Consider the following 23,078-nt stretch of genomic DNA (forward strand, 5'->3'; position numbering starts at 1 on the left):
GGCGGCGGCGGTGCGGAGGCCGAGGCCGAGGCCGAGGCGAGCCGTGCCGCCCTGCGCAGGTGAGGGCGGCGGCGGCGGCGGCTCCCCTGAGCCGTAGGGAGGCACCCGTCCCGTCCCGCCCCGCCGCCGCCACGCCTCAGCCGCCACCGCCGGCGGGAAGGAGGGGGGCCGCACCGGTCACCCACCACCGCCATCATCACCGCCATCACCGGCACCAAGGGGCGACCTCGCGGGAACGAGGGCGTGAGGGCGGTGGATGCCCCTGGGGGGTCCAGGGTGGTCTCAGCAGTGAGACCTCCCATCCAGCACCCTCCCCACTGAGCCCTGGACCCCCGTGTTGTCCCTATGCCAAGCCCAAAGAGCAGGGCAACTGCCCCCTTCACCCCAGAGACCCACATGGCCACCCTAGAGAGCCCTGGGCAACCTCCCTGGAGAGTCCCAGATCCCCACATGGCCACCCCAAAGAGCCCCGAGCAACCTCCCTGGAGAGCACCAGACCCCTACATGGCCACCCCGGAGAGCCCCGGACCCCTACATGGCCACCCCAAAGAGACCCGGGCAACCTCCCTGGAGAGTCCCAGACCCCTGCATGGCCACCCCAGAGAGTCCTAGACCCCTACATGGCCACCCCGGAGAGCTCCGGACCCCCACATGGCCACCCTAGAGAGCCCCTGACCCCTACATGGCCACCCCAGAGAGCCCTGGACCCCCACATGGCCACCTCAGAGAACCCCGGACCCCCACATGGCCACCCCGGAGAGCCCCGCAGAAGCCCCTCCGCCAGCCCCAGAACCCCCCCCCAGCCCCAGGCAGCCTCCCCAGAGAGCCCCAGACCCACGAGCCACCTCCCAGGGGAACCCTGGCCCTCCTGCAGCCCCCTGGGCAGCCCACCGCCGCAGCCGGCAAACCCCTCCGGCACGGGGGGCCAGCCCGCCGAAGGGCCGGAGCGGGGGCTAGTTGGCAGTAATTACTGGCCAGGCCCTCCCTGCTTTGCTTTTCAAATCAGCCGGGGAATTAAAAAACAACAATAATAATAAAAAAAAAAAAAAAAGAAGGGGGCGGCTCAGTGCCGGCGGGCGCAGCAGCAAGGAACGCGGGGTGACTCAGCCGCTGCCATGGCACAGGTACTAATTAGCGCTGCCCCACCCGCCGACTCGCCCCAGCCGACCCCGGCACGGCGGGATGGGGGGATGCCACGTACCCCCCCAGCCCAGCGTGCTCGGGAACGGCTCCCGCCATCCCCACGGTGCCATATCGCACCACTCTCCCGCTGCCCGACTGGCTAACTGAGCTGCTCACTCCTGAACTGAGTTGTGCCCGTTCTCAGCTGCGCCCGGGCGCTGAGGCTCTGCCCCTGCTCGCGGGCACGGGGCGTTTGCCCAGCAGCTCTGGCCCAGCGCATCGGCCGGAGAAGCTGGCGCTGGCTTTGGCCGTTTGAAGGTGAGCGTGGCAACGCGGCCTCGGCTCCGCGGCTCGGCACTCAGCGTCACCGCTCCGAACCCGCCCCGCACAGAAGCGTCACGGGCTTTGCCAGCTGGTGAGTCGGCCAGGGCTTACGACACCGGGCGATGACAACGCCAGGACGTTGATGCCAACGCCAGGACAGCTTTTGTGCTTCGTTAGGAGGGTGAAAAGGGCGGCCAGCCCCGAGGAATGTGCCACCGTCAGCAGGAGTGGCGGCCGATGCCGGGGCGGGGTGGCAAGAGCTGCGGGCGAGCGTTTCGGGGTGACGGTCCCTACATTGACATCCTCAAACCCCGCTGCCACCATGGCATCATGCCAGAGAACCAGTGCCAGAGGGAGTCACACTCCCACCTCCCCAGCTCCGGAGGGACTTCACGGATTCACCGGGAGCCCCTCCTTTGCTTATGGGGTCCCACCCGACCCTTTGGGGGTCCAGCACCCTCTTCTCCCACCTTGACACCGCCCACGCCGGTGGGTGCACTGAGTTTGGCAGAGCTCAGCGGGGCCCTCCCAACCCTCCGATCTTGGATGAATCACGGGTTTCCCCCGGCGAGGGCGGTTCGCTCCCCGTGCGAGCCGCTGCTTGCCCGTTGTCCCCGTGCCAGCACCGAGGGGCTTGGAGAGGGCCTTGGGAGCCCCTCTCTCGGGGTTCCCGGGGCTGTCCCCAAGCCCATAATAGAAACTGGGGGACCCTGGGTGGGGTTCAAGGGGGTTTGATGCTGAAACTGGCAGCACTCGCCTGGTGAAGTGGCTCGGTGATGGGGGCGAGCATTGGGTGGGAGCGGGGACACGCCAGGATGCTTAAAAAGTGGCAAATTGACACGTAGAAAAAAAACAAATCAGGGGATTCCCGAAGGGATGTGGCGTCAGGGTGACACGGGGTTAAATAAGCTCGGTCTGGGGGTTCCTAAAGTGGTCACTGACCCCCCCCAGCCTGGAGGCACCCGTCTCCCTTCATGGGGTGGCAGAGCCACATCCCCAGGGAGACCCCCCAGCTCCTGGGTGCGCATTTGTCCTCTCCCACCCCCCCGGGTGCCTGTCCCTGAAAGCGGGTCCCCAGGGCAGCCTGCGGCAGCCGGTGCCATCAGCGTTCCAAGCGGGGAGTGGCCGCCGCGGCACCACGCAGCCTGGCCACGGCGCACATGTGCCAAGAGCCACGCCGGGGAAACTGAGGCACGAGGAGAGGAAAAAGCCTCCTGGCCAAAGCTGGCCAGCAGTGGGCAGCTGCCGGATCTGGCATCCGCACTGTCCCTTCCCACTCGGAGCACGGGGACCAGTGGCAAGGGTGGGTGCCACCAGCTTTTCCCAGGGACCCGCATTGGGACAGCCACGCCAACGGGCACGCGACCGGCCGGCACGTACCTTGTCGGGTGGCCCCGGGGGGCCGTTGCCTTGCAGCATCCTCCCGGGCAGGCGGGTGCACCCCTGGGTGCTACACGGGTGTCCCGGCACGGGGTGGGCGATGCCGTCTGCAGCGGGGCCGGTACGGCGGGTGTGGGGCCGTGGCGCGGGCCCGCCCCGGGATCTTACCCAACCAGTCTCTTCGCCGTTGTTTTGCATGTGCGCTCCAAACCCGCTCGCCTCGCCGCCAACTTCGCGCTTGCGGGGCTCGCGGCGGCTCCGCAAAAAGCCTCGGCACAGCCGAGGTGCCGGCAGAGTGCCCGAGGGTCCTGGCTGTGCCCCGGCCCGGGCAGTGGAGCCGCATCTCAGCCGCCTGCGTGATGCTCCGAAAAGTCACCGTCGCTCCTCACCACCGTGGCTGTGGTCCAACGTGGCCCTTCCACCGCGTCCCCCCAAACCCCCCAGCACGGGGCACCCACGGGTGCAACGAGGAGGGCTTTGGGGCTGCCAAAGGGAGGAGATGAAGGGGGGCCAAGCTGGGGGGGCGCGGCACTGGGGTGTTTGGGTGCAGGGGGCTCCCCCGGGGGTTCAGAGGGAGCGTGTTTGCGTGCGTGGGACGGGGCAGGAGCCCTTTGAAGCCAGATAAGCCAAGAGGGAGCGTTCGAAACGGGCCAAACCAGTTTGGGGGCCACCGCTTCCACCAGCACCACAGCCCGGGCCCCACGCCGCACCCGGTGCTCGCTGGGGGCTGTGAGAAGTGACCCCCTGGCAAAGCCCGGCACAGGGCAGGGGGCTGCCCAGGACCCTCCACCTGGCCACTGCTGTCATGCTTGGCACGTTCTTAGCCCGGAGGCACCGGAGAGGCTCCCGTGCTCCTCACCCAGCCCCATGGCCACAGCAGCCCCCGAGCGAGCCCGCTCCAGGCTGGCATTCGCCTCCGCCACCCCAAACGAGCCCTGACACCATTGCAGCCACCCGGCCAACGCCTGGCTCCAGCACCAGGGCTGATCCTAAAAGCAGGGACCTGCCCGCACCCGGCTGTCACTCGGGGCTCCAACACCCAGCTGGGTGAGGGTCCCCGTGGCCACAGCGCAGCCACTGCCAGAGAACTCATCCCCAAGGTTCTGCACAGTGGGGCTGGACCCGTGCCCCCAGTGGGGATGGCACTGGTGGCCACGGCCCCACCGGTCCCTTCCAGCAGCAGCTCTGTATTTGGCTGAGCCTGGTGCCCACTCCAATGCCAGGGGCTTCGCGAGCTTGCCCAGCTGGGAAGCTGCCATTAAAGCTGTGCCCAAGGAAAGGCAGCTGCAGGGATCCCGCTGCCGGCCCCGGGGCCCACGGGGCCACCTGGCACTGCTCAGCCCACAGGCCAGCTCCCGGTGCAGCCCTCACCCACAACAAAGCGCTTCCAAAGGGCTGGAAAAAACCAGGAGCCCGCGAGTGCCAGCGTGGAGAGACAAACCCGCTGCGAGCCGACACCGTCGCCTCCCGGCAAACCCCGGGCCAGGAGCGGCATTGCCGGAGCCCACAAGGTGCCGCGTGCAGCCGGGCACGTCTGCGTGCCAGGGAAAGGCGAGCGGGGAGCCGGGGCACGGGCGGACGCGCTGCCGTGCGAACGAGTGTGCGAGGGCAGGCGGGAACGAGCGGAGTCGCTCGTGGCTCTCCCCACGGCTGCCCAGCCCCGGGGGCACGGGCCAAGCCCCCTGCGCAGCACGTGGGGTGCCAGCAGCCCCCCGGGGGAGCCTGGGCACGGGGCGGAGGCTCGGCAGCCTCCCTGCAAGCCCGGGCGTGCGGCTGGGCGTTAAAAACACGGCTGCTGCCGCCTCCTCCTCCTCCTCCTCGCCGCACGGAACGGCGTAGGGGGCCCTTGTGACACCGCCGCTGCCCGCGCCCACCCAAGAGAGGGGCGTCGAGGCACGAGGGTGATGGAGGGGAAGGAAATCCCAGCCAAGACATTGATTTTATTTTTTAAGAATAAAAAAAAACCCAAAACAGACAAAAACTTCCTGAAAACAGCTTCCTACCTCATAATTTCACAGAAATTAGCTTGGAAACATCATTTGCTCTCCCCTTGCTCCCATACCTGCTCTGGGCTCTGCCCCTTCCCATCCCAACCCAGCGCCCTCGGGCCCAGGCGATGCCAGCCCGTGGTGCCCAGGGGCTCTGCCCCCCACAGCAGCGTGTCCCCGTGCCGCAGGGCAGAGCCAAATCCCCTTTCCCCTCCGTGGCGGCTCCGCCGGTCCTGGGGCAAGGAGCAGGAGGGTTTGGGCAGCCCCACACACCGGCAGCTCCCCCCAAAAGCTCAGCTCTCCAGGGACAAGGTGCTGGGCGTTTTGGGGGGAAAACCCAGTGAAGGGGCTGCCGAGCGAGTGCCAGCTGCAAGCCCGGGTACCACTTTTCTGCCTTCGGCATCACCAGCCCGGCACAGCCCCGAGGCACCCACTGGTTCTGGGGGTCAGCCTGGGGGCTTCACCCCTCCCGACAGCAGGACGCCCATCGTCCCGGCACTAACGAGTTAATAAATTCATTTCTGACTAAGAAATTAGACCCCTAAGAAAAAAATCACCATCTGCTTTCACCCTCCCTACTCCCCCCCACCCCCCCCCCCCCAAAAATAACCGCGGTCCGTTACAGCTGCGCCCTGTGCCAGCACCAAGGTGGAGGTCGGGGACAGCCGGGTGCGGCGGGGGCCGGTCTGCAGCAGGCATGGGGGGCAGGTGGCCACGGGCCGGGCGCGGGGCACTAGTCCTTGGATGGCTTCTTGCTGCGGGCATTCCACATGCCGCGCTTGGAGTGGTAGTAGTGGTAGAAGTTCCTGAGCCGCAAGCGCTCCACCTCCAGCCCGCTCTGCAGGACCCTGCGCCGGGCGGACGGACGCTCAGCGGATGGGGGGACCGATCCGGCCCTCCCCAGGGGAGGCTTTGCCCCCGCGCCCCACCTTCAGGCAGCGGGATGGAGGGGAGGGGGGGATTCCCAGGGGATGCACCCAAATCTGCCAGGATCCCCGGTCTCACCTGTCCAGGAGCTCCCAGTCCTCCCCACCCCAGCGGTCTCGGAACTCCTCCGTGTTCATCCCTCCCACGCGGTCGAAGTCCGACTTGTAGATGCCGAAGAGGCCGAAGCCGTTCACCTCCCAGTAGCCTGGAGGGGGAAGCAATGGGGTGAGGTGTGCAGGGGGTCCCCGGATCCCCTGGCCGCCCGCTCTGTGCTCTCCCCACAACCCAGGAACGCCCCATCCCACCCTCTCTTCCCTCCGGGGATCTGTCTCCATCACTGCCACCTCCCAAGGAGGTGCGCCCGGTTTTGGGGGCACCCAGCGCACCTCAAACCCCCTCGGGCTGGAACCTCACCGTGCCAGGGCGAAACAGACCCGTCCTCCCCGCGCGCCCAGACCCAGCAGTGACCCGGACCCAGTGCCGTGGCTCTCCCGGGGCTGGCGGGGGACGTTTCCCGGCTGGAGAGGGGCACGGGCAGAGGGTTCCCACTCACCGTTGGGCTCCCGCGGGGAGCTGCCACAGGTCAGCCGCATGACGATGGGTGCATAGGCGAGCTTGCCCTCCACGCAGTGCTTCCGGATGCTGTCCAGGATGTTGGGGGGGAAGTGGATGTGCAGGTCGCAGAGGAAGACGATGCTGTGCCCGTCCTGCGCCAGAGGACAGAAGCGGGTTGGGGGGTCAGGGCAAAGGAGAGAACCTCTGAGAGAGACACCGTGGCCAGAGCCGGACCCTCACCCTGCTCACCTCCACCATGTCCACGCCAGCCTGCAGCCCTGCCGAGCGCTCAAAGTTCCCCGTGCGCCGCAGGTACTGGTAGCTGAGGAGAGAGGAGGTGGGGGTCAGTGCTGGGGACCGACAGGGACCACTGTCAAGAGAGGGGACCCCCTCAGGAAGGGGGTCAGGTGCCCACAGCTCACCCCAAGGGTCCCCCCCATGGAGGCAGAGGGGGTTTCCGCATCCCTGTCTCCTCTGCGTTAGACCCCCCAAGAGGAGGAGGAGGAGAAGGGCAGCGAGGCAGAGGCGGCCGGTGGCCTCAGCCCCACCACCACCACGGCACGTCCCACCACGCAGCGGTGCGGACCCCCTGAAGCTGCAGAGTGGGACCCTGCGTGCGCACAGGTGCATTACCGGGGCAGCCGGGCGTCCCGCAGGGCCTTCTCGACGTCCATGTCGTCGCTGTCGAAGTCCACCAGGATGACGTTGAAGTTGGCGTCGTTGGTGGCGCCGTACAGGTGGGCCATGTCCGAGATGAACTGCTGCACCCAGCGGGCTTGGTTCTTCACTGCCGGGCACAGCCACCAGCGGCCTCAGGCTCCCCACGGGGGTCCCCAGCACCCCCTTCCCCACCAAACCCCCCTTTGGTGCAGAGCGATGAGCCCATCCCCAAGGCCAGCCTAGAGGATGCTGCCAGGGAGCGGAGGGGCTGCCTTCCTCCTGCTGGAGGATGCTGAGGGCAGAGGGAGCAGCAGAAGCCCTGGAGGGACGCGTCTCGCTGTCACCTACCGGGCACCACGAAGTGCACCATGACATCCTGCTTCCAGCTGAGCCGCAGGGGCCGGCACAGGACGGGTTTTCCATAGAGGAGGCTCCAGGTGCTCGGTGGGGACTCGGTGGCCCCCGGGACCAGTCCGTCAGGGTCGGCCTCGGCGCTGTTGTCCCGCTTGCCCCGGTGCAGGAGGACGTAGACATACTCGGAGAGCCGCACCGTCCGCTGGCCCCGCTCCGCCAGCTCCAGCTCCAGCAGGTAGCGGTTCCCCCGCGCCGTGTCCCGACGCTTCTCCACGTTGACGATCCTCAGGAGGGTGTAGATGCTACGGGGAAAGGAGCACTTGAAAGCGCCATTGCCATGAGCTCTGCTCCCGCAGCTCCCCCCCGCCAGGGGTCGACCCGGACCCGCCGTCCCACTCACCCGGCCCCAAGCAGGGTGAAGGCACGTCCCCCCGCCCTCCCTACCCTCCGTTCTTCTCGTTGAGCTTCTCCATGTACTGTGCCACCACGTCCACCACCTCGCTCTCGCCCAGCTGCAGGTTGCCCGACACGTTGCAGCGCAGGTCGTTCCAGTCGGAGCGCAGGAGCTCGAAGTCCACCGAGCTGACGCTGAACGTCCTCTGCCAGTTGATGGAGTCCTCCAGCCAGCGCTGCTGCAGCTCCCCGGCCTCGTAGCTGTAGTCCGACACCGCCTCCTCCTCCTCCTCCTCTTCCTCCTGGCCCTTTCCCTCCTCCTGCTGGGACGCCGTCGTTTCCGACACCTTCAGGAAGGAGGTCACCCGTGTCCCCTCTGAGTGGGCCACCTCGGAGGAGTTGTAATCAGTGGTGGCTGCTGTCCTGCCCGGCGCGGGGCTCGTGTCCTCAAGGTCCTCCCTGCTGAAGATCCCTCCGGCCCCCAGGGCGAGGAGGCTGGGGAGCGCCCGCTGCGCAGTCCCCGGCTTGGACAGCCGTTCCCACCTCCTGCCACCTGTCCGGGCACTCCTCCGCCTGCCGGGGTCCTTCTCCTTGGAGATGTTGCCGAGGAGCCAGGGGGTGCGGTGGCCAGGGGTGGCACGGCGCTTGCCAGCGGTGATAGGGTGCTTCTGAGGGGTCCTGGAGCGAAGATGGACCTTCTTCAGTGGCTTTGGGTACAGGAAGATGCCAGGGAAGGCCGGCTCCCGCGCCGGAGTTTTGCGCTTTCCCGGCTGCAGCCTGGTCACGTAGACCTTCTCCTGGGCTTTCCGGGGCCTCTTCTCCTCGGCGGGCGCTGCCGGCTTGCTGGGACCCGGCGTCTTGGCTTTGCCACCAAAGATGGGGACGGAGAGGTGGGGCTGGAGGCTCAGGGCCCTGGCACGCTTGGGAGATGCCAGCAGCCCCCCTTCATCCTCCTCACCCTCGCCGCCGTCCTGGGGCACCCAGCTGAGCGCGCGCCCACGGAGCTGCCCCGGCACTGGACCCACGCCTTCCTTGCTGCGGGGGTCCTTGGGAATGGGTGCGGGGCTGGCGCTGGCACGGCGGGATGTGCTCCATCCTCCTGGCTGCCCGCGGGCCTCGCCCCACTTCTGCCCAAAGCTGTAATAGTCCGGCTCGTCCCCGTAACCCCCAGTGGCCGGCGGGGTCTCTCTCCCTTCGGCGCCGGGCAGTGGCCCAAAGCTCTTCTCCTTGGCTGCAGGAGGTGGGTCTGTGGGCTCAGGGCTGTCCACTCCTTCCTCCTCCTCCTCCTCATCCTCTAGGAAACCTAGGCAGCAAAGGCAGGGATAAACACCCCGAGGGTCCTGGCGTGCCAGCCCGACGGGGAGGCAAAGCTCGTCTCCAGCTGCCGGCGCTCCGAGGCCGAGCCACGCGGGATGCGGGACCGCGGAGGGGGCAGGCTGGATCGGAGGCAGCTGCTCGGTGCAGCCCTGCCCTCCTCCAGCCCCGCCGCCGCTGGCTGCATCCCGCCGAGCCGCAGGGACAGCGTGCTCGGCCCCGTGCCGAGCTGCTGCCGGATGCCCGAGAAGCCGCCAGCGCGGAGCGGTGACTCACTGTCGGGGCTGAGGAAGAGAAACGCTCGCTGCTGCGGATCCTCCTCCTCTTCATCCATCTTCATGTACTTGTAAAACCCAAACCTGGGAGATGGAGAGGGAAGATGAGGAGCTGAGGGCGGGACGTGCCAGCACGCAGGGAGCGACATCCCCAGCTAAAGCACCAGCACCCGCAGGGAGAGGGGTTCCCGAAATCCAGGAGCGCAGCCGGGTCTCCAGCTGTGACGTGCCCAGGGGTGGGGAAGGAGCCGGCCGGGAGGTGGCCCTTCCGTGGGGATGGAGCCTGAGGACGCACCATCCCAGCGCAGCCTCTCTGGCTCTTTGAACCCCTTCCCCCCCACCCCGCAGCACCCCACACTCCGTCCCCCCACACTCACTTCTCCAGGTAGAGGGGGGACTCCCTGTAGAAGCACTTGTTCTCCGTCTCCATGTGAGTGAGGCGCGTGAAGTCGTTGGGGTACACGAACGAGAGGTAGACCTGGGGGGGGGGGTGACCGCGCCGCCGTCAGAGAGCCAGCTTGCTCCAAGGAAGTGGGGGCAACTGGCATGACACCCCCCCCCCCATCTCAAACACCCCGTGGGGCTTTTAGCTCAGACCCCTTCAGCTCAGGATGGGGAAGCTCAGCCTGACCCTCCCGCGAGGGACGTTTCCTCCAGGACTGTCACCAGGTGGAAATACCCCTGCCCCGGGGTAGGGTAAAGCCTTCGGCTCCGCCGTGCCTCCCGCGGGAGCGCGACCCCGTGCCGGTGGCGGGGGGACACTCACGAACTGCAGGCCCTGGTAGCGGGCGATGGGGAAGTCCTTCACCACGTAGGTGGGGCTGTAGGCGCAGGGCACCAGCACGTTCTCCAGGCGGGACTCCTCAATGGCAGGGGCTGGGGAGAGGCGGCCGTGGCTCAGCCCCGCGCCGTGCCCCGCTGCCCCGTATCCCAGCCCGCGTTACGCTCCGCAGCCAGAACCACCCTGGCTCACCCCACTGCAGACCCCCGCAGGGATGCCCTCCGCCCAGGAGATGGGCAGAAGGTGGAGGGATGCTGCGGGTGCCCGGGACAGTCGGGTCCTGCTGTTCTCCCGCCCCGAAAGCCCACGGGGATCTGTGGGGACGCGGGTGCTTACTGAGGAAGAAGGTGTCCCTGGGGTCGGGCTTCAGCATGTCGGCGCCATGCTCGTCCTGCTGGGCCTCCCAGAGGTGGCTGCCGCTGTGGCTGGCCAGGGTCTGCGGGATGTGCTCCACACGGTTCATCTTCAGGGCTGATTCATCTGGAGAAGGCGAGGACGGGAGCTGAACCCTGCCAGCACGCGCCTACGGAGCGTCACCCCGGAGCATCCTCCTGGGTGGCACTTCCCAACCCCTCCATCCCGCCCACTGAGGGGGCGCAGGGATGGGGGGTTCCTCCTGCTCCCGGGGGATGGGGTGGCCGATGTGCCTGCTGGAGGGCAGACCCCGCAGCTAATTATCGCCATCGCCTAACGAGCAGCGAGAGGACAAGGGTCTGACAGATCCCAGCCAGGTCTGGTGATGGTGACGGCACCGCTCAAAGACAAGGGCTGGGAACGCTCCAGGGCTTTGAGTCCCAAGGACGTGAGAATTAATCCCCGAACGTTCTGCCCCGCAGAGGTGCGGGTCAACGCAACATGAGCTGGTTCTGCCTCCTGCTCAGGGATGGGGGTGACACGTCCTCAGCTACCGACCAGCCCCAAGGCTCGCCCAGCGAGGGCACCTCGCTCCAGTCACCTCACCCACGCTGGGAGCTACCTGTCCCGAGCACCCAAGGGTGCTGCCTGCCCTGACTGTGGAGCTGTGGGTCCTGAAACGAGCAGGAACCCCCTTCCCAAGCCCCAAAGCTGCACTTGCGGCAGGGAAAGGCCCCCCCACCGCCCCCCCACCGCCAGCCGAGGTTGGGCTGCAGCCCCCGGGAAAGCCTGGCAGAGGGGGAGGACGCCCTGCTGGCGTCCCCCACGCCATGGGGACAGGCTCCCCGCGAGCGACGCGGCTTTGCTCCGGGGTCCAATGGAGCTGGGAAGCAGGATAGAGCAGTGGAAAGCACCAGCACTGATGGATAGCGGTCAGGGTGGGGGGGGAGGAATTTGTCAGCACGTCATCCATCTCATGGGCACCCGCACCAATCCCAGCAGGATCCATCTTCTCCCCATGCTCCCCGCCTGTCACCTGCCCCCTCCAGCCCCATCGGCACCTTCCGGGCCGCGTTCGATGACCGACCCCGCGGCGGCAGGCACTGGGGCAGGACCCATCCATCACATCCCTCCCGGCTGCCAGGGAAGGGGCAGGAAGCAGAAGATCTATAGATTTAATTAAGCCTCATGCCATCCATCCCTGCGCATGCGACAGCTCCCCGTAACTCCAGGCCGGGCGGAGGAGCCAGCCCCCACCACCTCGTTAGCCGGGATGAGGCCGGAGCGCCGGGAGAGCCACACTGCAGCGGCCTGTTGCCTCCGTATCCCGTTTTTGGGCATGTTGCGGCACACTCGTGGCATCGCCTCGACCCACCGCAGCCCTGAGCAGCAGCTCCATTGGGTTTGAGAGCCCGGGACCTTCCCCCCCGGATCTGATGGCCCAGGATCTGGTTTCCCCCAGCTGCCCCGAGGTGCACAGCCCCACCACGAGCAGTGGCCGTGGCATGGGGCACACGTGGCCCTTACCCGTGTACAGGGAGATGTAGGAGGAGTCGATCACCTCGAACTTCAGGCTGGGGAGGAAAACCCGCCACTAGAAAAAAACAAAAGGGGATGGATGAGTGGGAGGGCTCTGGACACCCCTGCCCAACCCCGGGCACCCTGGGACAGGTCCTCTCCTGTCCTCAGCTCCCAGAAACCCACCAGCCCCAGCCCCGACCCCACAGAAGGGAACGAGGGAGGGGGATGGATCCTGCCCCAGCACAGACCCAGGCCCATCTCCTGCCTCCGCCCCGGCGATTTGGGATCGGTGGGAGGGATGGGGCGCAGGGCGGCTTCTCCGCACACCCCCTGCCACATCGCAGAACGGAGCAGGGCGGCCGCGGTGCCCACCCAGGAGCTGAGCCAAAGCCGGGGCGCGCCAAGCCCCGCGGCACCTCCTCGCCTTCCCACCGCCACAATGTGTGCCGAGCCTGCCCCGGCTCCGGGGGTCCGTTCTCACGGCTGCCTGCACCCATTGATCCGGCACCCACGTGCTTTTTAAAAGCCTTTTAAAAGCCCGTCCGGAGCCCGTGTGCGGACGAGCCTCCAACGCCCGCGGGCAGAGACACGCGGGTCCTGCTCTGCGGTGGTTGCTTCTTTCCGAGCACCCGGACGGCTTCCCTCCCTCCTTCCCTCCCTCCTTCCCTCCCTCCTTCCAGCAAGAGCCACGTCTCCCCCCTCTGTTTGTTTCCCCCCCTGCCTATTTGTTTTTGGCAGTGCAGAGGCACATCCCACGGGACGGAGGAGCCGGAGCCCCGTGAGGGCATGGCTGGGCGATGAGGAGGGGAGGCGGCGAGGAAGGGCTGTGTCAGCCTCACCGGTGCTTCGCTGGCACCAGTTGGACTCCAGTGATTAATGGCTGCTCGGGAGAAAGGAAACCTTTGCTAACGAGCCACTGTCCTCTCACTCCCGCAGAGAGCCAGGGCTCCCGACACATGCCCCAGCCCAAGAACGAGCCCCGGCTCCGTCGGAGCGCCGCCGACTCATCCCCACCACAGACCGCGCCGCTGGCAGCCACGGGAGGAGGGAAACGGTGGCTTTGCTCCGGGATAAAATGCACCAGGAAAAGCCCTGGCACCGCCCCCGGGCAGGTCGAGCCCCAGAAGGAGCCGGCGCGGGGGCATTCACTCACGCCAACTTCCACGTGGTCCGAACCCCGGTCGTCCTGTTTGTGGAGCAGCTCGAAGTAGTAGCGCCGGGAGGACATGAGGCTGCGCAAGACGGGAAGGAGCTGGTCGGGAACGGCGGCGGAGCCAACCGCTGCCGCTGGCAAGGGCAACGGCAGTGCCCCTGCTGCCAGGGCCATCCCGGGAAACCCTCTCTGCCTTGCTCACATGTGGCTACACCTTTCTGGGGCAGGGAGCCCAGCCGCGTGCCGGGGGTGTCTGCTCCCCCACCCCGCTGCTGGGAAGCTCCATGAGATCAGGGGGATCCCCCATCCCCGTCTCCTCATCCGCAGAGGTGGCCGCGGCCCCCAACACCCCCCAGCTGTGGACCTGGGGGCACAGCCGGTTGGGCTCCCGGCCAGCCCAGACCCCACGTGCCCTTTGGGAAGAGACCATGACCTCCTCCAGGGAGGAGGAACTGGTCCGAGTCAGCATGGAGCCAGCAGCTCCATCTCCCCGGCTCCATCCACCCCGGGAGCAGGGACACACTCACCGTAGAGGCTTGGAGACTTGCGAGCTGAATTTGGTGAACTCTCCTGGCGCCGTCCACTCGGTGCCCAGCTGGGGAAGGAAGGGGAGCGTGAGAGCGGCGGGGACACCGTGCTGTGCCCAACCCCGCCGGGCTGGGAGAGCCTCTCCTCCACCTCCAGTGGGCACTCTGCCATGCTGCAGAGAGGATCTTCACGCAGGAGGACATCCCGGGAGCCCCCATCCCGGGAGCCCCCATCCCAGGGCCTGCTCATCCCCCGCTGCTGGCAATCCTGCCACAAGAACTTGTCACTGGCCACCACCACCAAGAGCCCAGAGACACATGGGTGCGATGACAGGCCACAGGGTTCCCAGTTACAGGAGTTAATACCAGGGAAATCCACACATTAAATCTCCCATTCTGGGACATCAGCTGTCTTTGGGAGCTACAGCTGGGATGGGACCAGGGGGCAGACAGTCCTTCAGAGCCAAACGCAGCCTGGCTGGGAGCAGAGAGGGGACCCGGCTGGAACAGCCTGGCATTTCCCAAGGGAGCAAAGCCACGGGAGAGCTGCCTCCGGCAAAGTCACGCGGGGCCCCGGCACACCCCCTCCAAGAGCTGCTGCAGCAGAGGGACTCGCAGAAGGGAGAATCTGCGGCGGCTAAAGAGCACCCACGGGTCTGAGACACCGTTAATGGAGCGCCGGGATCCTCAGAAGGCTCTCGGGATGGTTATGGGCATCCTGGGAGCACAGAGTGAGGCATCCCGAGGGAGAGACTCTCTCGGTGGGAGCTGGAGCATCCCCGGCGTGGGGAAAGGCAGAGGCCGATGGCACACACCTTGCCCACGAACGCAGCCAGCCGGGAGTTGGAGGGACTGTCGTCCGAGCTGAGCCAGAACTCCGAATTGTCATCCGACGCCACGGAAAACTGGAAATCCCCTGCAGAGAGCGAAGGGGGAGGTCAGCAAAAGAGACACGGCGGCCCCAGTGCCTCAGCGGGAGACGGGGACGCACGGATGGGTAGATGGAGGTGATGGGGCCACCCCAGACCCCGCGTTGCCGATCTGTCCTGGATGGGGACTGGGGCTTCGCCTCCCTTTGAAGCAACCAGGGAAAAGGGTCTTTGCTCCAGAAGGACCCTCCTGCCTGGGAGCCAGGGGGTTGGGAGCCATCTCCAAGAGCCTCTCTGTCCTCACGTGGCCCAGGAAGGGGGAAGGAGCAGCTCTGCCGCGTTGCTGCGGCCGGAGAAGGGGCCGAGCTCCATCACTCACCATCCTTGAAGGGGTGGATGTAGCCAAAAATCCTCAGCCCGTAGTTCTTCCACTTGGGCGAGACGGCCAGCTTCTTCACCGTGGTGCGGGTCTGCAGAGGAACGGGGACAGGAAAGCGCGGCCAGTTCACACCCAGCTCACGCCTCACTCCAGCATCACCCAGTCCACCTCCTCCTGGTGATCCTGGGGTCTCCAGCCCCTGGCACCATGGGGAACGGGGAGGTCCCACCACCACCCAGCCCTCCCTCCAGCCCTGCTCTGCTGGGAATTACCTGCCCTGAACCAAACCTGCAAGCAAAGCTCTCCAGGACCAAGCCCAGAGCCAGTGGGGATCCGGCAGCACCCGGGGAGGGACGCACGGACCCTCCCTCCGACCCGCCACCCTTGGGCACGGCACTCACGTGGGGAAAGAGCGGAAAGTGGAGGTTCTTCCTCAGGTGCCTGACAGCCCCACCACACCAGTCCTCGAAGACATGCAAGTTCGCCTTCCCTTTGTACTGGGAAGTAAGAGAGGAAGAGGAGCAGGATGTCCCCCCAGGGCCAGCTGGCATGCGGGCGCAGAGCCCCAGGGATGGCACCCGCCGGGCCGCAGCCACTCTGCGCTGGCACCGAGGACGGGCTGAGCTCCCAGCCCTGTGCCAGCCCTCCTCCTCACCTGCTCGCTCCAGGGCAAAGCCTGCCGGGTCAGGTTGAGTTTGGGGCGCACGGGGGCTCGGCCGGACCGTCGGCCTCCGGACAACCCGCCGTCCGAGTCCTGCCCGTCGCTCTGCCGAGGAAGGAGGGAGAGGGGAGCGGTGAGGGGAGCACCCGGCCGTGCTCGCAGGTCCCCCCTAGACTCAAACGTCTCATTTTAGGTGTCGAGCGCTGCCAAATCAAGGGAAAAGGTTTCAGATGGACGGCAAAGGAGAGCAGGGGCAGGAGGAGGCAGGAAAACATTGGCAAGGTGTCCCGCAGAGCGGAGCTTCCAAGTGTTCCAGCTAAACTCCTTTCCCTTCCCTTGCCAAGGAGAGAAACTTCTCCCGAACAGTGAGTTTTCTGTTCCTCCAAAACATTTGCCGGGCTACTGGAAATGGAGGATTCCAGGCTCTGCCTCCAGAAGAGCAGAACCCGCCTCAACGTCCGCTCCCGGCCGGAGGAAGCGGGATGCTCCTCCGCTCCCCCTCTCCCTTTCAAGAGGATTAGGTTAATCCGATCACTTGTGCCCTGTCGTTGCGAGGGATTAGGTGAGCGTTCACCTGCCCCCCGCTTGCCGAGAGGGCAACAGGCGTCAAGGAAGAGCCAGGCGCCTCCGGAGCCTGTCAGCCCCTGCCATCCTGCTGGGAATTGCCCCAACTCTGCCATCACATCCCAGGGAGCACGGGCAGAGGAGGGACTGGCTGGCAGGTGGGGAAGGATGAGCCATCAGCCCTCTCCAACGGGGCTGCTGACCGGCCGCCCCATGCCCTGCCCTGGGCGATGGGCAGCAGTGCCGGACACACGGGGACCCAGCCGGTGCCACAGCACGGCACCAGTGCCACCCACACTCAGCATCGGCCCCCGCCAGGCATGGGACCGGGGCACGGCTGTCCCTGTCACGCATCCCAGAGGATCCATGGTCACCATTCCCCGTGGCCTCAGCCAGGCGAGGAGGGGCCATACGGAGCCGACCCTCTCCGAACACCGAGCCCGGCTCTGTGCCCAGGCAAGAAGAGCCACTGCATTGACAACGCGCAGCCCGTTAGGACACACGATGCCAACGAAATAATTAGTGAACTCTGCCTAAATGTCCTCGTTAGCGTGCCGGAGGAGGGGAGTGGTGCCCTGGGAAGGTGTGTAATCGTGCCGCGCTCGTCGGAAGGGTTCACCCTCCTCCTGGGGAAAGCCGAGATGCAATTCCCGCTGGTCCCTCCAGCCTCACCCAGCACCGAGGCTCAGAGCACCCCAGCAGGGGGGACTGGGGCCAGCGACCCCCCCAGGTCCCTTCCTGTCCCGCCGCGCTCCGGCTCCTCGTTACCATCGCCTCCTCCTCGCGGCTCTCGCTGGAGTCCTCGGCTTTCCTCTGCCGCGCCGCCGCCAGCCGCCTGCCGGGGTCGGTCACCTCGCCTGGCCGCTCGCCATCTGCCAGGGGAGCGGAAGGAGAAGGCGTGAGACCGCAGCCACCCCCCGTGTCCTCCCCCCCAAAAAAAACAGTCACCCCCATGTTGCAATAAGGGGGAGCCCCAGGCATCGCGAGCAGCCCCGTTCCCAACCACGGGCATCACCGGCACCCTGCCGAGGGCATGGCAAAATGTCCCCCCGTCCCTCCGTACTCTCCTTCCTGCCAGCAGCGAGTCCTGGGGGGCTCCTGCCCCCCAAGATGGAAGCAGCCCCGGTGAGAGCTGCTGCGGTGGCGTCGGACCCCGGGCCCGGCCAAGGAGAGGCTGGGGCGCCCCGCAGCCCCCCGCCGTGCGCCTCCCGTGCCATTAGTATTCCAGCGGCCGCGCAGCCGGCGTCGCCTTGGAGATGGCGGCGCAAATCCCATCCCCACCGCGGGGACAGGAAATTAAGCTCTAAAGCCCCTTCTTCTGCTCCCAGCCATTCTTCAGCCCCTGGCAGCTCTGGCTGCCTCCTGGCAGCTCTCTGCCTCCCTCCGGCCACCCTCCTCCCCTCGCCCATCTTCGTCCTCGCCGTGCCGAGGCCGTGGACACCGCTGCTCCGGCACGGGGCGCCGCGGACAGCATTATTCCCCCGACACCGACCTGTGGATTAATCACGTCCATGAGGACGTTGACGCTCCCATGGGAGGTGCCGAGAGCCAGGACGCAGCACCCAGCTCCGCAGCACCCAGGCGAGGTCCCTCGCCCAGCCATGGAGGAGACGAGCCCGTCTCCCACGGGATTTGCCAGCTTGGCACCTGTTTGCTGTGCAGGCCAGGGGTGTCGCGCTGCGAGTCCCGTCCCCGGGACAGACAACCCCCCCCCATACGAACCTCTGCTGCCAAGCCCCACATGCCAGCAAGCACACGGAGTCAGCAGCGTCCTGGGCTGCATCCGCAGGGAAAGGCCGGAGATGGCCGCCCCGCTCCGCTCACCGGGTACCGCACCCGGGTCTGGGCTCTGCCGCCAGGCAAAGAGTAAATTGGAGAGAGACTATTTGATATCAGTTGGAGCAAAGCCGGGGAAAACTATGTGTTACCCACAGCAAGGCTGCGCAGGCTCCGTCCTCGGAGGATCCCAAAGCCACGAGCCCCCTGCTCGCTCTCCATCCCCGTCACCCAGCTCCATCCTTGCCAGGGACCCTCCGGATCCCCCGGGGCTCCTCTGAGCCACCACATCAGAGCGGGACAGGGCAGCACTCCCTGCTCTGGGGCGTCCACATACCAGGATGGGCCACGAGCAAAGGCCCCTGCCACGCCAAATCCCCCAGGACACCGCCGGATGAGCGGAGCTACGGCTCCTCCGGCGCCCTCGCTGGGATGCTCTGAGAGCCGCTCGCCTCCGGCACAGTTGGAGGAGAAACACCGCACGGCAGAAGAACGTGCTGTCCCAGTGCTGGCCCAGTCAGGCTTTCTGGAGGTCCTTTCCATCCAGATCCACCTCTCCCGGAGCCAGAGCAGGCGTCAGCCCCGGCTGGCAGCCGAGCACCACCAGCTCCGCGGTTAACGGCCACTTCAAAAGAAGCCCCCAATTTTTTCCCCATACTTCTCCCCCATCACTCGCCGAAAAGCCCCGAGACCCTCACAGCCCGCCCCCACCCAAAGGACAGGGCCCGCTTGTCCGTGCGTCCGTCCGTCCGCCCGCCTCCTTTTTCCATCCGGCTGGCTCTTGGCAGGTCCGGTGCGATGACAAAGAGCCGATTCAGAGCTCAGCCAGGCACCTGAGAGCCACAGAGCGAGGAGCCCAGCGAGGAAGAGGAGGGTTGCAGGGCTTCTCACCCAAACCAGCCCGACCCCCTGGCTCCAAGCCTCCCTTTTCAGCAGCAGGGATGGGGGCTGCTTTCCCCAGACGGACACCCCCTCAGCGCGGGGTCCCCTTTTCCAGCAGGGATGATGCCGAGAGAAGGAAAAGCAAATCCCACTGCCCTTCCTCTTCAAAGGGCTCTTTCTCATCCTCTTCCTGACATTCATGATAAAAGGGATAAAGCCTCCGGCGCTTCTGCAGCATTTCAGCATCCCAATTATCCCGACCGCTCTGTCCCAAACCTCCTCCCTCCTTCCCGGCAGGCGAGACCCCAAGGGATACGGACCAGCCCCGCACACCTGCTAAGAGCCAGTTCAGATTTTTACTGTCATTTTTTCCCCCTCGCTTCCCTTTTTTTTCCCCTTCTTTTCATTTTTTTTTCCTCCCTTCCCACCTGGCACACCAGCATTTCCACCCCATTGACTCGGAGCGGTTTCCAGCTGGGAGAACACCGTAATGGCCTCATTATTTCAGATGAGGAGTCTGTGTTCAATTAGGCAGAGAAGGGTAATTATCTACTTGTAGAAGATAAGAAAAGGGGGGATGTTATTTTATCGGGGACACAGCACCAGCACGGCTCCCAGCCGAGCCCCCGGATGCTCCCGCTCCGCACACGGCTGCTGGCTGGGCCGAGGGGACACGGGCACCCCCCGAATAATCCCCTGCACCCTTGCGGTGCTCCCCAGCACGTGCAGACCCCCCCACCCCACACCTTCAGCCTCCAGCCGGTACATCTGCTGGGTGACACTGCATTTAATGAGTAATTAACCTTTTTTTCCTTTTCCATACACCCTCTGCCAGCATCCTCGGCCACAGGCAGACAGGTCCTGGCTCGTGGTGGCCAAAAAATAAAAAAGTCATCTCCAAATCTCAGAGAGCTTTTGGTGCGCAGACCCTCGCAGTGATGCCAAAGAGCCTCTGGGGACGGGCATCCCCCCTTCTCTACGGGATCTGGGTCTGGGACACGCCAGGGCTCCCCGCAGCGGGGTCCCAGTGGCGAGAGATCCCACGGCCGTACAGATCGGGGAGGAGGAGGGAGACGGGTGAGCTGGGAGGGCACAGTGACCCCCCTCTTCCTGCTTGCTTGCCCCAGCCCAGGGACACCTGCTGAGCCCTGGGGAATATCGGGTACCGGCTGCTTTCTGTCGGGAACGCCATGCCCGCTGCCGGCCGCGCTCCACCACCGGCTTCGAGGACATGTCCCACGAAAGCAGAGAGACAGGGAAGAGCAAACCCTATGCCCCCACAGCAGGACCCCCATGGGGAACAGCAAACCCCATGCCAGGACCCCCATGGGGAACAGCAAACCCCGTGCCCACCACAGCAGGACCCCCACGGGTAAGAGCAAACCCCATGCCCCCACAGCAGGACCCCCATGGGGAACAGCAAACCCCGTGCCAGGACCCCCATGGGGAACAGCAAACCCCGTGCCAGGACCCCCACGGGGAACAGTAAACCCTATGCCCCTGCAGCAGGACCCCCCCAGCGAGCTTTACCCCCAGCACGGTGTGAAAGCAGCCTCAACGTGAGCAAGGTGGAGGGGGGCAAACAGGGATGGCCGGACCCCCCCTCCAGCACAGCTCTGCCTCTTGGCTCTCCCCACAGCTCACCCCCAAACCCTTCCCTCTCCCCCTGGACTTTCACACCAAGCTTTTTCTTGAATATACTTTTTCCCCTTGGATATACTTTTTTATTCCTTTTTTTTTTTTTGACTCCTTTCAATATTTTTCCAAACACAACAGCTCCCGGCTCTCTGCTGGTCACAGCAGCAGGACAAGGGTCCATCTACGCACGGCCGAATCCCTTCCCCAGGGAAAACTCCAGCTTTGCCACGCGTTTGCCCAGGCTTTAGCCACCGACCGGAAAATCCCAGTGCAAGGAGCAGCATCTCCCTGGAGCCCAGCCCCAGAGAGGGGCACGATCCAGCCCAGCCGAAGCACCCGCCTCGCCGCACCCCAGCCAGAGAAGATGCCAGTGCTCCCTGTGGCACGGGGCGAATCCAAACCTCATCACCGGACCAGCAGAAAACAGCCGGAGCGCAGTCCTCACCTGGCATTTCCCAAGCCGTAATCCCCCCGTGCCATCCCCATCTCTTCCCCCACTTCCCGCGGATCCCCTTCTCCCCCAAACCATGCACTGATCCCCCAGGCTCACAGATCCCCCCAGTTCGCAGCCGTCCAGCTGCGCCACAGCCGCAGGGTTTCCCGCTGGGAGCCGGAGCGGGGCTGTGCATCACCTCCTGCTGCAGCAAACCCCTCGGAGCCAACCGAGGGCACACGGGGAGCAGGAACGGGCACCCACCAGGTTCAGCACCTGCAGACGCACCCAAGGAAGGCACCAGAAGACAGGCATCACTCCATGCATCCTGCCCGGGCGCAGCCGCCCTGGAAAACCTTGCCTCACCCTCACGCCGCGGCATCCCAACACCCGGAGGGACCCCGATCCGCAGCATTCACAGCCGGCCCCCCACAGGGCCGGCACCCTGCCCTGAAAAAGGAAGGACTTGGCCCTCCTCGATGCCAGGATGACCGCGGAGACACGGGGTGCCACTCGCTGTCAGACTTCCTTAACTCCTGGCTTTTCCATAGGGCACGACCCCGCAGCGGAGAACAGACAACGAGGGGCACAGGCCCCCGTCACCCCTCCTGCGAGGCGAGGCACAGGCAGCCTCGTTTCCTGCTTCTCTTACGAGCGTTATCCCGATTTTCCCCAATTTTACCATCGGGCCCCAAAATTTGCAGGATCACACCGCTGCGAGGGTTGGAAACTTTGGGTTCGCCAGCGGAGAGGCTTTGCCAGCCTCCAGGATGGCTCCGACCCGCTCGGGAAAGCCATTTCGTGGCCTAAGTAAGCGCTGATTCCCATTTCTTCCCAATTTTTTCAGGACAAAAACCGCCAGGCGAGTTCAGTCCAAGGAGAAACGTTACAGCTCAAGTTTCACCCAGCAAATTTTTCCCGTAGTTTTGCACCACCCCAGCAGCCAACGAGGTGCACGAGGGCAAAGCCGGGAGCAATTACCGGCGCAGCCGGACCGCAGGGCGAAGGCCAGCGCCTGCCCCTCCGGATCTGCCCCGCCGGAGCATCCCCGGGCATTAGCCGAGGGCCGGAGGAGGAAGGATGTTTTTTCCCGACAGAGAAAGCGCGGGATGAGAAAGCGTTGGGAAAGGATGGGAGGGTTGGGTTGGCCCCTTCCAGGCAGCGACGAGCGGCTATAAATGGCCTTCTTTGTCACCGCAGCCAAGCGGCGGGTGGAAAAACGAGGACGGAGCCGCTCGAGGGGGGGAATGAAAACCCCCCTACTGGGTCGGGGCTCCCTCCTGGGCCTCCTCCGGTTCCCGAAGGCACGGTGCCCGCAGTGGGGTCTCGCTCCCCCAGGCCCGCCCGGGCGATGCAGGATAGAAAGCCACCGTCGGGACGGGGCGGGGGTGCCACCCCTGCGGGTGCGGGGTGACGGCAGAGCCGGGGGATGCTCTGGAAGCCCAGCGGGGTGGGGGGCATCACACCCACTATCTCTGGGGGGGGCACGGACACCAAACCCCACCGAGACCTCGCACCGAGGGGTGATGGGAGGGAGGGAGCCCCGGTGCCGCCTCCGGGTGGTGATGGGGGGGGTCGCCCGCCTTCCCCCCCCAAGCCCCCCCCTTACCTCTGCCGTAGGCGAAGGGGAGGCGCAGGGCGCGGCCCTGGCGCACCAGGCTGATATGGAGGTAGGTGAACCAGACGGCGAAGGTGAGCAGCACCAGCAGCAGCTTCAGCTGCTTCCGGAGCTTCTTCACCGGGAGCCGCGGCATCCTGCCGCCCGCATCGCCCCCGCCGCCGGCCTTAGCCCCGGCCCATCGGGCCCCCCGCCCTGCCCAGCCCGCTCGTTACGGGCCGGCTGCGAGGGCAGCGGGGCGGCGGCGCGGCTCGGCGCGGTGACCCCCGGCCGCCCGGTGCATCGCCGCCGCCCCGGCGCGCCGGCACCCGCGGGTGGGGGAATGAATGAGCGGGGCCGCGGCGGGCGGGGCGGGGGGCGGGGGGGGGATGCTGCGGCTTCGCCACGCCCCCCTCGGCCCGAGCGACGGCACCGCAGGCCAATGGCGCGACGCCCAGCGCGGGCTCGCCGCCAATGGGTGCCCCGCGGGGGCGGAGCCCGCGGAGGCGCCGCGCGTCTCCACGCCAACGGGCCGGCATCCCCGCGAGGCGCCGCGGGCGAGGCCATGCGGGGCGCGGGGGTGGCCGTGTCGCCGTTCGCCTGCCCGGCGCTGTCCCCGCCCGGCGGGAGGGAGGGCGGGCCGGCGGCGGG

The 23,078-nt window shown here is 66.3% G+C and overlaps 1 protein-coding gene across 1 annotated transcript; it reads right to left on the reverse strand.

The window, feature by feature from the left end:
• Nucleotides 1–5,547: 5,547 nt before the first annotated feature.
• Nucleotides 5,548–22,584, reverse strand: B4GALNT4 (beta-1,4-N-acetyl-galactosaminyltransferase 4). Its single transcript, XM_086613395.1, has 20 exons — nucleotides 22,440–22,584; nucleotides 16,870–16,973; nucleotides 15,532–15,642; nucleotides 15,278–15,373; nucleotides 14,877–14,967; nucleotides 14,444–14,544; nucleotides 13,629–13,696; nucleotides 13,102–13,180; nucleotides 11,955–12,021; nucleotides 10,410–10,553; nucleotides 10,059–10,168; nucleotides 9,670–9,770; nucleotides 9,294–9,376; nucleotides 7,755–9,006; nucleotides 7,305–7,612; nucleotides 6,930–7,083; nucleotides 6,546–6,618; nucleotides 6,295–6,448; nucleotides 5,820–5,946; nucleotides 5,548–5,662 (listed from the first exon to the last, which is right to left on the reverse strand). The coding sequence occupies exons 1-20, from the start codon at nucleotides 22,582–22,584 to the stop codon at nucleotides 5,548–5,550; spliced, it is 3,483 nt and encodes a 1,160-aa protein (XP_086469521.1).
• Nucleotides 22,585–23,078: the final 494 nt, after the last annotated feature.

The sequence above is a fragment of the Tauraco erythrolophus genome, chromosome 6 (genome assembly GCF_009769465.1).
Source record: "Tauraco erythrolophus isolate bTauEry1 chromosome 6, bTauEry1.pri, whole genome shotgun sequence".
NCBI classification, from domain to species: Eukaryota; Metazoa; Chordata; class Aves; order Musophagiformes; family Musophagidae; genus Tauraco; species Tauraco erythrolophus.